The 15,582-nt window shown below is 38.6% G+C and overlaps 1 protein-coding gene across 1 annotated transcript; it reads left to right on the forward strand.

Annotated features, from left to right (window-relative positions):
* Positions 1-765: 765 nt before the first annotated feature.
* Positions 766-13,538, forward strand: LOC114565152 (sodium- and chloride-dependent GABA transporter 3-like). The gene is made up of 15 exons (XM_028593040.1): positions 766-1,049; positions 2,246-2,380; positions 2,543-2,680; positions 2,923-3,010; positions 3,634-3,766; positions 7,416-7,550; positions 8,362-8,465; positions 8,799-8,923; positions 9,067-9,179; positions 9,443-9,580; positions 9,682-9,784; positions 10,555-10,655; positions 10,964-10,977; positions 11,320-11,449; positions 12,391-13,538. The coding sequence occupies exons 1-15, from the start codon at positions 869-871 to the stop codon at positions 12,526-12,528; spliced, it is 1,776 nt and encodes a 591-aa protein (XP_028448841.1). The 5' UTR covers positions 766-868; the 3' UTR covers positions 12,529-13,538.
* Positions 13,539-15,582: the final 2,044 nt, after the last annotated feature.

The following is a 15,582-nucleotide window of genomic DNA, read 5'->3' on the forward strand; positions in this document are numbered from 1 at the left end:
TGCACACTAGAACTGTAATCAGGAGAGACTTCGTTGCAAATATGCAAAGGTTTATTTGTACATATGCATAATATGAAATGTACAGTCTTTGGAGATTAGACTCCATCATTATAAATATAATTTTAAAGGGGTAGAGAAGCCAAGGCATATCCCCCCGATGGAGTCTAGACACTGGTGGTGGTGGCGAAGGAGCCAAAAGACCGGACCGAAGGAGCTGACGGGAGCGGTCTGCCGGACAGTAGCGGTTTTTGGCACGGGCGAAACGTATGATTGTATATATTTTTGGCACATTTATGTATATAGTGTATATTTATTTTAAGTTCTGATAACCTATACTGTCATATTCTGTGCAGAATTGTGTTCATTGTCTTTTGGCAATGTTGGAGGTGAAGATTGTGAACATTAAAATGTGTGTTTACTGTTGTAATTGCAATAGTTAAAAAACTGGATTCTCTTAAGTGTGTTTTTCAAAGAGCTCGAAGGGTGTCTTCCCCGGGGCTTCATTCAATGTAGAACCGCCACTGCTGCCGGAGGAGGACCCAGGGTGCCGTGGGTGACGATGACTGGAGGAGGAAGGGGAGGAGGAGGGTTGTACACTTTGCCTGAAATTACAACTGACAGCAGCAGAGAGAAGAACAGAATTAAATCTGGGATGCCACGCTGTGATTGGCTCGTGAAATATCATGGCCAATTCTGGTTGGTTTAACTTAAAAGTGAACGCCTCGAAACAGCTGATCAGTTTTAGGAAGGGAGAGAGGTGGATGAAGTTTAGAAGTCTTCCTGAAAGAATGTACTCTGAGCTTCATTAGTCAAATAAGGAAAAGATACATAAAAGAAAAAAAGTTGCAGAGTACTGACTACACAACGGATGAAGTCCTTGGATGTCAGGATGGACGGACGAAGAAGAAGAAGAAGAGAAGATCACAGAAGTGCTGCAGCCAGAGGACAGTGGGCCAGTAAAACAGAATATATTCTGGTTGTTGCAGGAAATGTGGTCGGCCTGGGCAACGTGTGGAGATTTCCTTACCTCTGCTACAAGAACGGTGGAGGTGAGTCCTAAAACCACAACTCAAGTCTCTCTTTGTTAATGGGAGATGAGTAAAGCTTATAATGTAATGGGTCATTTCCATGAGCGTACATGTCTCTGTATTTATCTCTTTTATTTTATTTTTTATTGTGAAAAACCAAAAAGATTTTGGACAGATTTGGAGTCTTACCTTTTTGAAACCACCAATTTCGTCTACTCCTTTAACCTTAAAGATATGATCTGTTCCTATGATAATTCAGGTAATGGTGCACTTGAGTATCAAATTAATTCATAATCATTCTATATGCCACATTTTATATTCATTATATTCATTTCCTAATTGTGTACCCTTTTCTCATAGAACTTAAATCTCTACTCAAGTCACTTAGACTGCTGAATAATGTTGAAGAATATATTGTGTAAGAATAGAATGTCTTGTAGCCTGGGATGGCCTTGCTCTCTCCTCTTGTCTGCCATGTGTAAGATAAGACATTTGCAGAATTACTGGAGCAAAGTGCTCCTGATAAACAGTTGGAACAGAATACACCCAATGAAATATATAATAGTGACAAACAATCTTTAGGCCAGGAGAGGACTAGCCAGGGCTAGCTCGCATTTCGCTATCTTCACGGGAAACCGAACGTCTGAGCTATGTCCAACTGATTAGTGGCGACAGACACCATGGCGGAAGTAGGAACCTGGAGAAGGATAAAAGAGTAGGGCAGAGAGAGGTCCGTGGTCAGACCTGGAGAGACTGTGTTGAGGATGTGACAGTCTTGAAGGAGTTCTGAACCATATATATATATACTTTGCTTGCAATATCATTTACTAAAGATTTCTTATAACTTGACTGAGCAAATCCGAGTATTGATTTCCTGGTCTACCACTTAACGAACACCAAAACTTAAAAGGTGCAGGATGAAGTGACCAAAATTGGAGTCAGATCGAATCTGGCCATTGGAGCCAGACCAGAACAGAGCAGAATCAGTCAAATCTTTTCCTTCAATAACAAAAAAAGTATTAAACTTGTGGAAACTGAGGAGCTGTTTTGCCTAAACCTCTGACTAATTGTGAATTCATGTTTAAATGTACCTCTTGTATTTCTTTATGTAATGAATGTGTTCACACTAGATGTATATGTGCTATTGATGTTTATCTGATTCTTTCTATGCTGCATTTGCCAATAAAAAGAAAAAAATGTCTCTGTATTTACCATAGGGGCCTTTCTGGTGCCGTATGGTCTGTTAGCTGTGGTGTGTGGGATACCTCTGTTCCTGTTGGAGACTTCAGTTGGTCAGTTCACCCAGGAAGGATTCATCACCTGTTGGAGTAAATTGTGTCCACTGGCACAGGGTGAGTTGAAGTAAAATGTGCAGCCAACAGAGGGGGGGGGGCAAAATCATACTTTGTACATTATGCTGTCATTCTGTAATGTTATTCTAAAAAATACAGCTAGAGCTACATTTGAATTATCATCACAGTTTTAAACATTTTAGACCTTGCTTATTGTTTCAGGAATTGGATATGGATATTTCATGATGAAACTTTATGACTTCAGCTACATTTTAGTCCAAGTCTGGGCTCTCTTCTACCTGGTGTTCTCATTTAGATCCCAGCTGCCCTGGGCCAGCTGTGACAACACCTGGAACACGGGTAAGATTAGACAAGATTTAACTCAAAATGAACTTTGTATCTGTACAAAACTGGTTTCAGTTGTAAGTATAACTGAATGTCAATCCTTTGTCATATGGTTGATACTTGCCTAATGGAAAATGAGCTCTCCTACAGGATAAATGTTTCCTGTTGTATTGTGGATACATTGTTGGAATATATTGTATGGCAGTCATCCCTCTCACATTTACCATTATGAAATCTGTGTTTGTATCCAAACCCAGCTAACTGCCTTGATCTTCAGACTTTTAATTCATCTAATGTGACTGCAAATCGGACCAACACCACCTCTGCTGCAACCGAGTTCTGGGAGTGAGTGTTTTTCTTCTAATGACCCATAATAAATTGTTAAATACTGTATCACTAATATGCATTGTTTTACCCTGTGTTGCGGCAGTAAACATTATGTAAAATAATTCCTGCTATATGAACATTTCAGCATCATAAATGTACCCATGAAGACATTGTTCAGTGTAATTTTAATTAATGGTGTGTACAGATTCTGCACTCTCACTGTTCCCTCTATCACTGCAGACTATTCAGCATTTTGCAATGCTATGTTAGAAATAGTTTGTTTCAGTCTTTTCCTAGGTCATTATTAAATATGTATTTAAAGTGGAATTACAGACTGCTCAATACTTTCTCCTCTAATGCAGGCACAGAACGTACATGCATGTTATTGATAGCTGGCCAGCAAGTCTGTGTGGTGTCATTTAAGCCTTTATTTCAACATGTTCCCCTTTATTGGAAATTATAGAAGAAGACAGGAAACAAAGAAAAAGTTCTTGCCTTGGATTGGATGCCCCAAACTACAAAAAAAATAAATAACTGAAATTGAAAAAATTCCTGATCTATACGACTCCAGAGTAAAATATGGAATTATTCTGGAATTTATTGTTATCATTTGGCATTTGCCATATTGCCCCTCTGCTCAGACGGCGTGTGCTGGGCATGTCTGGAGGCATTGAGGAGCTGGGCAGTGTGAGATGGGAGCTGGCTTTGTGTCTTCTGGCCTGCTGGGTGATGTGCTACTTCAGCATCTGGAAAGGTGTCAGATCTTCTGGAAAGGTCATTGGAAATAATATTTTATTTTTATTTATTAAGAATGCCATATAGACAGTGCTTTTTCATTCTTACATCAAGGGTTTAACTTTGGATTCAACACTGTGGGGGGGTTGAGATCTCCACTTTTGGGCAAATTTGAAATTTTTGAACCTATCAAGCACTGCATTCTGGGGAATTTTTCGGCAACAATTTGTGCCTTTCCTGCATCAAGTTATGGTGCAAATGTCTTTATGTAAAGGAAATTATATTAGGTTTTTTGTGGGGTTGCACTATTCAATTAAATTTTATTTATAGTATCAAATATAACAAGAGTTATCTCAAGACACTTTACAGATAGAGTAGGTCTAGACCACACTCTATAATTTACAAAGACCCAACAATTCCAGTAATTCCCCCAAGAGCAAGCATTTAGTGGCGAGGTAAAAAACCTCTCTTTTAGGGTGAAACCTCGGGTGGTGAGGAAAACCTCCTTTTAGGGAGAAACCTCAGACAGGTCTGCGTGAGACTGGCCCCCCATGTCACCCAAAAATTATTAAAAACTCTGCTATTCATTTGTGCCGGTTTGTGCCATAAAAATTATTGTTTGTGCTGTTAAGGGTTTTTCTGGCCAGTGACATCACCCACCCCCCAATTAATGTCCAAAACCGTGTGTGAGTGTGTGTGTGTGTGTGTGACGGAAAGGTGCATCAGATGTTTGTGTTGGATGACCATACAGATATTTTTTTTAAGTGTTTTTATGTTTTGCAAGAAAATATTCTGTGTGAACAGACAATAAAGTTTAATCTTATGTTAGTATATTGCCCCTCTTCCCAAAGTCTCAGTCTAAAGCTGGCTACAAACACATTTTGTTATTGAGGGCTGGATTAGGACTGGATTCAAAGCTGATTCTGGTTTCCAGCTTCGCCCCAGGTGTGTCTGTTAAAACATGGACAGAGACAACTTCTCTCTTTTGATGTTTTATCTAATAAAGCAACACTACAAACATGGGCGTGGGTAGCTCTGCTATGTCTGTGTGTTTGTGTGTGGTTCTGCAAAGAAATAAATAACATTGTAAAGGCTACCATACACAATGCATAGGATTTACATATACTAGTGCAGTGCCCATTGAAAATGTGCCTGTTTGGAACGGGCGATTACTTGGCCTGTGGTATTGCTGCTTGTAGAATTTATCAAAACCAAATTGTACCCCAAAATAACTTACTGAAGGACCCCAAACCACTTCATATGCACCTCCACTGTATAGCCTACTACTGACTTACAGTGTAGGCTACTTCTACATCAGTGGAAGACATTGTAGCGGTGATGGTGTTATCTTGTGTCGGATCATTAACGAATTTAACATTTCAGCAGAAGTGTTCATTTCCATACAGGTTTAGTGGCTTGACGGTTAACGGTGAAGTAGGGTTCAACTCTGAGATTTTCACGCCTTGCACAGCGCTCTGAAGGAATAATCTCCGAGATTAGACTACGATATGTTCTGTCAGCTCACAGCTATTTAATACAATAGCAGGAAAAGAGTCCCCCCCCCTCTGTTCTAAAGCGTTCTGTATGTGGCGTCTGCTGATGTGCAGGTTACCTTCCCCCCCCCAAACACGGACACACACATATATACTGATACGTCTCGCTTTATAAGATAGACAGCCTGCCTATAAGTGGTATCACGCTCTGTCTGCACTTGTTGTGTGGTTGTGCTTTGCATATGTGGGATTCTGAAACGTCCTTAAATTCGGGAATTGTTGTTAGTTTATTCAAAGTCAAAGACGAAAGAAGTAGGCTAGTGCTACTTTGCACATGTTTGTGGGTCTGAGGTGTATGTCACATTTTAGCTGCCAAAGCTCCGCTGTGCTGCTGCTCTGTCTCTGGTCCTCAGCGTGAGAGGGGGAGTGGCCAGCAGCTAGAGCGGCAAAAGCCAATGTGTGCTTCTTTTACCTATATATTTAACAATATCTTTTGCATTTCTAATCCAAACAACGTCAAACTTGGCACTGCACTTACTCATGCTCGTAGCAAGACACCTGTCAAGTTTGAAATCCAACGGTTCGAGATATATACACATACCACCCACACACACACACACACACACACCCACACACACACACAGACACAGAAAGACGTTCCTGCAATTTATAGATAGATAGGCTAGTAAATAATAACAATAAACTCACTTTTAATTACATTATATTAATGCAGTGTAACTACTGTAGCAGGTAAATCATGCACCTTAAATTTACGTGAGCAAGGGCGTTCAACAATCACCATTATATTGAATCAACAGCTACATGTAACGTAGCTAGCAGATGAAGAACACAAACAATGAAAATAACCAGCTAGCTTACTTAAATTTGCAAGAACTATAAACCAATACAACAACAGGCTTAAATGAACTGAAAACATAAGTTGTACAGCTTACTACACACAGTCTCTTTTTCTTTTCTCTCACTTTTCCGCCGGGTGGTGCGCACGCCTGCTTGCGGTGCGAAGCGCGTGTCCATGCTATTCTCCGACATGCACTCACAATCAATACTGATAGATGGCCTTTTGTACATTTTTTATTGTTTTATTGTACTGGAAACTGCACGGAACAATTGCAAGTTAAACGTGTGCTAACACCAATCTGCGTTAGTTTAACTTGCAATGTTAAACCTGAGACAGAGCTCTTGACACTGATACCAGTAACGGAAAGGTCTCCAGTACTGTCTAAAATGCTGGTATCGGTATCGGCAAGTACTGGAGTTTAAGCACAGACTAGATGCCATATAATTTAGCCCTGAAGAAAAATCTACTTTAAAGTACTTTATTTATGTTCTTTTTCTGTTATGACTGACTGTCAAACTGCATAATAAAAGAAAGTTATCTTGTGTTTGTTCATGTTTTACAAACAGTTTAACCTGAGCCAGGCCGTACAACATAGATAGCAATCATATCACATCAAATGGGATCGTATTGGATGAGTAATCGTTGTCGGCTGATACACAAGAAATAGTATCGGACCATCTCTATACAAAACCAGCATGTGTGCCCTTCATTTCATCAATGTGGACCATGAACATAACAATCCAAAGTGGAAATATCCCAAACCCTGAACTAACTCCTCAGCCAGCCCAATGATCCCAGCCTGAACTATCCAAATCCAGCCTACAACATTCAAATGTCATATGTTCATTTTAAGTAACATCTAACATACTTCCACAGAGTGTAAAAGGCTTGCAATGTCAACACTATTATGATGTACAACAAATATACGTAAGGGTTATAAATACAGTTACTTTGACGTTGACCTTTGAATGCACATATATATTCAGAAATGCAAACAAACTGCAAAGCTCCCTGATTGCAAAGATCCCTTGCACTGATTTATGAATGAAATGAAATGGCTACTCACCAAATAATTAGTAAGCTTCACATGTGTGAAATTGCTCTTTAAAAAAAGGCAACAAAAAAAACTTGCATGATACTGTTACTTCAGATACTCTGTACGGTTGGTTAGCAGTAAAGTTCTGTATTTTAATAATACATTATAGTTGTATGTTATGTAATTTAGATTCTCATTTGCATTAACAGTAAAGGGCTATATTTAACAATAACGTTAATACTGTTAAAATCCTGCTGTAAATAAATTGACAGTAATCATTAACATGAAAAATATTTTTAGGTGGCGTATTTCACAGCTACATTCCCCTATGTGATGCTCCTGGTCCTACTCATCAGGGGCCTGACTCTACCGGGAGCTTGGGACGGGATCTACTTTTACCTGTATCCAGACCTGAACCGCCTGGCTAACCTTGAGGTGACCATTTGATTTAAAACCAACTTTAGAATTACTCAGTTTTCACTAATGAGGAACACAATTTAAAATATTTCTGTTTCCAATGCATTTATGTGTTTGATCTGTACCATTAGTACAGACAACTGCATTAGTACTTGCTGGTAACTGAGTAAGGTCTGCCAGAGGAACATACACTGGTGGATTGGAGAAAAAAACGTTCTTGGTTGTCAGCATTTCTTTAAACCTATTACAATCGTCTTTGGCGACTCTGCAAAATAGTCTCGGGAAGGAATTTGTTTTGGTGGATTATTTGCACCCTGCAAATGAAAATGCCATGTACAATATTAAATAAAATTAACTGTTGACACAATACAGTAATGTGAGCTATTTAAATTACCTGGATACATGGTTAAACCTCTTACCAGTGTATCTCCGTGTGTACTTCGTCTACAGCAATCCCACCAATCGGTCCTAAAATGTCCCAGTTAGAGAGGAAATGCTGTAAACACATTCTTTATAAATCTTTACAATCATTCTCCGAAAGAACCAAGCAGGCCTGCCTTGTAGCACCATCCAAATTTTCTTCCAAACTTGATATTTTCAGCGTGTAACGTTGCTCAGAGGTTCCGGTTAATGTTCCTCGATCTGACCAGAGTTTAAAGTAAACACAAAGAAAGCGGCATTAGGAGTTATCTATTAGGGACCAAAACATCTGTACAAAATTCTATGGCAATGGCATAGTGATAATAGCGACAGCTAACCAACGGTCACAACCAAATTTATAAAACACAAATTTCAATCAGTAGAGTTATTGTTTTTTCTGACATTACAGGTCTGGCTAGAGGCAGGATCCCAAATATTCTTCTCCTACAGCTTGACTATAGGGACTCTGAACGTTCTGGGCAGCTATAATAACTACACCAACAATTGTTATAAGTAAGTATAAGTTGGATATTACAGGGACCTTCTGTTATATTCAAGTTAGAAATAGGTTTTGTATGAAAGCCCTGGTAATCCATTTTCTAAGTCTGATCTAAATTAGTTTTCTCTCCTGCGTTGAGGATGATCTAATTTCTATACATTCCATCTGATTCTACCTGTAAAACCTTTTTGACCTGTTCTTAAGTCATGAACACAGGAGAGAAAATAATTCAGATCACTTGCCTCTCAGGGGTTCCGTATTTTTGTCATCATATTTCCCGTTTCTATCCTGTTTTGTCAGTAACAAATTAAGACAGCACCTATTGTCTTTCTTTCTGTGGCCTCTAGGGACTGCTTTTGGCTCTGTCTGCTGAACAGTGGGACCAGTTTTGTTGCTGGATTTGTCGTCTTCTCTGTACTTGGATTCATGGCTCAGAAACAGGGTGTTAGTGTTGACACTGTGGCTGAGTCAGGTATAACTCTTTAAAAAAGCAAGTCTTTGAAAGAAAAAAACAAACAATATATATATATATATATATATATATATATATATATATATATATATATACTGTATGTATCAGTATTGACTCTCTCCATGTTAATTTCCAATACACAGGTCCAGGTTTGGCCTTCATTGCTTACCCTCAGGCAACAGCTATGATGCCTTTTCCACAGTTCTGGACGGTCTGCTTCTTCCTGATGCTCATTCTGCTGACTGTCGACACACATGTAAGATTGTTGCACCAATCACAATCCAGCTCATAGGCTGCAACAGAGTTGGTACATCGGACGAGGTTTAAGCGTAAAATAAGCATTTATTTACAGAAACCAGAAAAAAACGTGGGAGTCAGCAATCAGTCATTTATGCGTGCATTGGTGGGTGGAATTGTCTGTAGAAAGCAAAACCGGCACACCTAGTGGAGCGAAGGGGTCGACACACTCACAGGTAGACAAAGAAATCATACTACTTGCTCCTTTCTTTTTGCCCCCAGTTTGTGACAGTAGAGAGCGTTATCACCTCTGTAAGCGACTTGTTTCCGAAGCTGTTACGTGCACCAGTGAAGCACGAGATCTTTGTCCTTGTCATCTGTTCGTCCTTCTTCCTCATGCACCTGACCCTGGTCACTGAGGTAAACAAAATGTTGACGAAAAAGCACATTTATGAAGCATATTTACACATGAAATCACAGTGATAGATAGTGAAAAATGTTAACTGTTCTATTTCCACTAGGGGGGAATTTACATATTCCAGCTAATTGATTATTATGGTTGTACTAGAGCCTGCCAGGATTGTATGGCTATATGTCAATGCCTGGCTTTGGGATGGATTTATGGTAAGTAAAAAATCACTCACTAATTATCTTAATTAATTATGCCATTTTGATTATGTGGTTTGGCTTTTCATGTGCTTTTATTTTTATGACGGCTTTCTATCCTTTCATCCAGATATTAAAGTTTGTAAGATGAGAAATACAAGCACACAAAGAAGTGGGAAAAGCAGTGATATACAATTTTAATAAGTGACATTGTAATGAGCAAAGGGAGCATGTATAAAGAAAATAAAATAGGGCCCAGAATGCTTCCTTGAGGAACTCCATAATAAATATCAAGTGTTACTACCTTCAGCAGGGCTGCTGCAGAGTTATGGGTGGACCAATTTTGTTTAAAGAAAATGTGTTATTCAGATGAACATGTAGTTTGTTAAAAAGAATACTCCAAATGGAGTCAGCAATGTCTAGAACAGACCTTTTTATTGTTGTTTGATTTTTCTTGTTTCCTGGGAAAGGCATTAGAAGCTGAATTAAAGCGGTCTGGCAGAAACAGTCTGATCAGAACAGGGTCAACACATATGGATGACTTCATTTTGTAATTGGAAACAATGATTTAATTGTTGTTAACCTTACTGAAAGTCATTCTAAGTGGAGTTTTTTTAGACACACAGATCCCAAGCTGTGTCTTTTTTAAATTTTGAAAGTGTCTAGTATGCAAAAGACTTTTCTCAATGTCAGTATCTACTTGTCTCAATGTCAGTATTTTGAAGTACAATTCAAATACTTGAACATAATGTGAAAATTAAAATTAAAAAAATCTTAACTTTCATCAGGCGCTGACCGCATATTTAACATCATTAAGGACATGACAGGACAGAGACCATCAGTTTTCTTCAAACTATGCTGGAATTACATCGTCCCTCTACTGTCACTGGTGAGTCAGAAACACTTTGTTTGCTCCTCTTAGTCGCCAATGATTTCACATATTTTCCTGAAATTTAGCAGTTTCCTCACTAAATCAACTTCAATATGCCTTCAAGTGTCTACACAGTACAACTGAATTTGATTAATTTGCATGTTAAGTTTTACAACTAACCTCCGATTGCACTCTAAGCTAATTTCATGCTCTATAGTCATACACTGAATTGCATTCAGTTAGTTATTTATAATTTATGTTGAGTCCACAATTATGCAGTTTCAGAATTTGCCTCTTCTAAAGTCTCTCCATTAACTTTCCTTCAGACAGCACCTTTACTGTGTTTTGTGTGTTGAGTGTCCTCACTTTGTTATTCAGTGAATGACACATTGTTGTATTTATATACAGTATGTCTCTGGACCATAGACTGTTAACATTAATATATACTGTCTATTATTTGGACGATGATTTGTAATGCAAAGTGTTCATTACCAACAGTCTAGTGTGTTCATAGCAAAAGCAAAAGCAACAGCAAAAGTAGACTAGTCTTGCTTTTCTCCAGTTTTCTTTCAGCAACAATGCGTGACATATTCATGCAGAATAACTAAAGCCATAGGAAATGGTCCTTGTACTAATATTTCTTTATAAGATAAAGAAACCTGGTTGATTACCAACACCTAAGGATCAACGACTGGTACGTTTACCCTGACTGGGCGTATGCTCTAGGATGGACCATGACCCTCTCCTCTGTTCTCATGGTGCCACTGTGGGCAGCTGGACAGATGTGTTTGACAGCAGGAACCTTCAGACAGGTCAGTGTTCAAAGAACAATTAGTAGATCATGTACAATGTGAGAAAAATACACAGCAAACCAATAATCTATCTATAAATTGCAGGAACGTCTGTCTGTCTGTGTGTGTGGGTGTTAAGCACATATCTCTCGAACCGTTAGTCCGATGGATTTCAAACTTGACAGGTGTCTTCCTATGGGCACGATTAAATGCGGTGGCAAGTTTGACGTTGTTTTGATAAGAAACGCAAACGATATCGTCGGTAAAAGAAGCACACATTGGATTTTGCTGCTCTAGCCGCTGGCCCCTCCCCCTCTCACACTGAGTGAGCAGTGAGCTGTCTGTTTATAGAAACTACATCCTGTTATATTGCGCGATCATATGTGAATTTGTGAGATCTCGTGGGTCCTCGTGACTTCAGCTGTCAGTCATGGCCGCAGCCGTTCCGCAACAAATTCGAACCTGGTGGGTATTCAAGGACGGCGGAGCACGGAGCCGACACGCAGCGGAGCCGATCCGCAGCCGTTTCGCAGTTGGTGGAAATCTGCCATTAGGAACGGTATGACAGGAAATTGGTTTGGAAACCGTGACTTTTTCAAACCTCGGTCTACCTTGAAACCGGTAACCAGCCCATAGCTAGTTGACAGTTGGTGCTTCCACAAAATATTTACACAATGAGATTTTTGATAAATAATCATCAGTAATGTGTATACATCGACTAAGTGAGTAAAAGCAAATAATAGAACAACTTGCCAGTCTGGCAAGTAAAAGAAATTGCATCACTTTACTGGTATATAGGCTTTAAAACTAGGAAAAGACAACACTTATATTACGATATTACGAAAACCAACATTTAAGACGATATCTAGCCGTATACATCGCTATCGATATATTGTCTAGCCCTATGTACTCATGATTTTACAGTTGTGTTAAACCTTACTTCCCTTTTTTTTTTATTCCAGCGTTTGTCCATTCTTTGTCGTCCTGCTGACGATGCAGCCTTGCAGAAGGAACGCGAAAAACTGAAAGAGGAGGAGGAGGGGATGGTCGAACTCAGGGTGTCTGCAGGGACGTCTGAACTGCAAAGTTCCATTAACTAGACATCACAGCGGTCATATGAGCTTCTTGCAATAAATGTTGTGTAACTCCAAGATTTCAGGGATACCAAGCTGAAATTACTGCGTAAATGACAAAATGAATGAATTATTTTTTCCGATAAATAGATTATTTAGGCCATTTATCAAGCAAAGATGACACTCTGTGGATGAATTGAAGTTTATGCTGGTCTATAATAATTACAAATTGAATATATTGTGATTTAGGGCTGTTGGTCAGACAAAACAATCAATTTGACACTGACATTATATAGTTGATGAAAAGACAAGAACTGATTTTTATTGATTTCTAATGAAAATAACCAGTAGTTGCATCCCTAGCTCTTATGACTGTGGTGAGGATGCCCTTCTCTCCAGATGTGCACAGAAGTTTGAGTGTTCAAATGTGGGTTGAAACTACACAAGGACTCATTTACCAAACTTGACTAGATTGACCAGCCTAGGATTGTTCCTTATTATTTAAGCACTTCAAAGTACTCACTTTGATAATCCGCATTTTAGGTTTTGGTCAAATGTTTCAGTACTACGTGCAAATATTAAAATGATTCAAAGTGATTTGGAATGCTGTCAAGTTGTTGCATGACTATATGAAAACTAAAAACCAGTGGTGGAATGTAACTAAATACACTTAGTCAAGTACTGCACTTAAGTAAACATTTGAGGTACTTGTACTTTATTTGAGTCTTTTCTTTTCTTGCCACAAAAATGAAGAAAAGATGACATAGTAACTGCAATATTAAAGACCATTCAAGACAATAGTCAATAAACCATATATCAAATAAACATATGTATAAATGACAACACCATAAGGCCATCATACATGTCTCTCCCCAGCACAAGTTCTCCACAAAGCTCAGGTGCTTTCCCCATTTTCTAGTATAGACATCCAACCAGGCAAACCGTTTGACATTTTTTCAAACGCCGCCATCCTAGCCATCTGACAAGCCCACTCCTGGATAAACGGCACAAAAAAATGTTTGCGTTCGCGGGCCCTGACTTGCGCAATGACATGCAAATTATCCAATCCAAAATGAAAAAAAAAAGATCACCTCACAGGAATTGAACTCCAGACTCCCAGACCAAAGCTCAGTGGTCTAACCACTCACCTAACAGTTCTTACAAAATGTTGCTCAACTGTTTACCAATTGGTGTTTGCAAGCCTCTCGGTTGCTAGGTAACCATACTGTATATAAAAAAATAGGTACTAACTAACAAACTAACAAACGGTTGTATGCTTTTACTGCTTTTCAACTGTTGTAACCATTTTCCGCTAGAAATTCAATTGTTATAAACTTTAGAGACTAAACATTCCTAATATGCTAGTTTCTGCGGTCATGGAAGATGAACGGCCGCCATGATTTCGGTGCACGCGAGCAACGTGTTTTTGTTGTTACGTCACAGGGTGTCTATAGCCGTGAGGCAGAGGCTATTCGTACCAGGGGTGCAAATAGACACTCTGTATTATTTTTTATTTGCTCTCGGGAGAGCACTGTTTGCCATAATAATAAACTGTATTTTGTATTTGCACTTTTAAATCTAATGTGAAAAGAGTATTTTTAATGCCTTTGCTGTTCCAAGTCCACTATGAAGATATGTTTTGAAGCATGTATATGCTCCTATTGTTACACTGTAAAAATGGTTAGTGCAAGCTTACTTTATATTTAAAACCATTGCACTGTATGCAGAATTTACAACAATTTGAAAACATTGGGGTTTGGATTGAATCCACTGCTGTCGATGCACAGGTTAAGATTTTTGATCTGTCTGTGACTGCACGGAGTCATTCGTTTTGGGTAAAATTGGTACATTCTAAGTTTTAATACTCAATATAGACAATTTTGAGTACAGAACTCTGACTCTGCCTTTTTTGTCAATGCAAATCATTTCAACATAAAACTGTATTTACACACACAACAAGGAACCAATGGCTACAATACATTTGGATAGAGTTAACTTTAACAAATCATGTTAGATTTAGAGACTCCACTCGGGTACCAGGGACATGATGAAATTGCCTTAAAGTTACATAATACCTTTACACAATACTAGCTTTAAAAAAATCAAGTTGCAGTTACAGTCTAAATGATGATGATGATAAAGTTACTTAACGTTACACAATAAATGCATATTACTGTGAAGAAAAAAAAAGTTAAATTAACACAATTTTAATAGACAGTCTAATGTCAATACATGTGTTGGTTTGACAAGAAATAAGTAAGAGAGAAAAAAAGTTAGCTACATTCTGATCACGTGGGACAAAATACTTTTTTTTTTCAGTGCAACTGTCCTGGGTGGTGCTTAACCCGGATGCAGTGACGGTCAGTAGCAGTTTTTGGCATGGGCGAAGCGGGCAGCCGCCCTGGGCTGACGCATTGGGGGCAGCACGAGCACTTTAAAAAAAAAAAAAAATCCTCTGCGCCTTGAAGCCAAATGTCTTCAAAGGAATAAAACGCTGGTGATAGTCTGTATTTTTTAATCAATAAATCATTTTAAAGACCCAAACCACAGCCTGATAAATCTTCTTCCTCCAAAAACACATCAATGAGCAACATCTTGTTAAAAACACATCAGTGAGCAGCATGTTGATAGGAAGTGATTAGCTAGTAGTACTCAGGTCATACTGTACACACTACAGGTAGCTATAGTGCATGTAAATACGTAAGTCAAGGTGTATTCATTTACTACAAATTGTTTTAAGAAAAACTTAAAAATCTATTCTTTAACCCCCAGGCCGCCAACACTCATCCTATACGCATGTTAAAGAGGAATGTTGGAAAGTATTAAGAGACAGCTTTGGTCTTTTCATGTCAACAAAGGTAGAACCGCCACGGGTCAGGCTTTGTCCCATCTTTTGAGCCAGACTAGACTATGGGTAACATCAGTTAAGTAAAAAGCAAGGTCATCCCATTGACAGAATTTAAGAAGAAATGTTGAAATTAGAAGCTACAGTGATAAGATTTTTGACATTTGGTATTTTGGAGTTCTAATTCTTCATTGTCCTGTTTGTTTTGTCTGATTAATATATGCCTTGCTTTGTTT

The sequence above is a fragment of the Perca flavescens genome, chromosome 12 (assembly GCF_004354835.1).
Source record: "Perca flavescens isolate YP-PL-M2 chromosome 12, PFLA_1.0, whole genome shotgun sequence".
Lineage (NCBI taxonomy): Eukaryota > Metazoa > Chordata > Actinopteri > Perciformes > Percidae > Perca > Perca flavescens.

What these genes read in the sequence shown, in the direction of transcription:
- LOC114565152 (XM_028593040.1), top strand. Translation starts at nt 869, where the DNA reads ATGAAGTCCTTGGATGTCAGGATGGACGGACGAAGAAGAAGAAGAAGA. An exon ending in TGACAACACCTGGAACACGG is followed by an intron (nt 2,681 to 2,922) that starts GTAAGATTAGAC and finishes ATCCAAACCCAG; the next exon opens with CTAACTGCCTTGATCTTCAG. An exon ending in CAGCAGGAACCTTCAGACAG is followed by an intron (nt 11,450 to 12,390) that starts GTCAGTGTTCAA and finishes TTTTTATTCCAG; the next exon opens with CGTTTGTCCATTCTTTGTCG.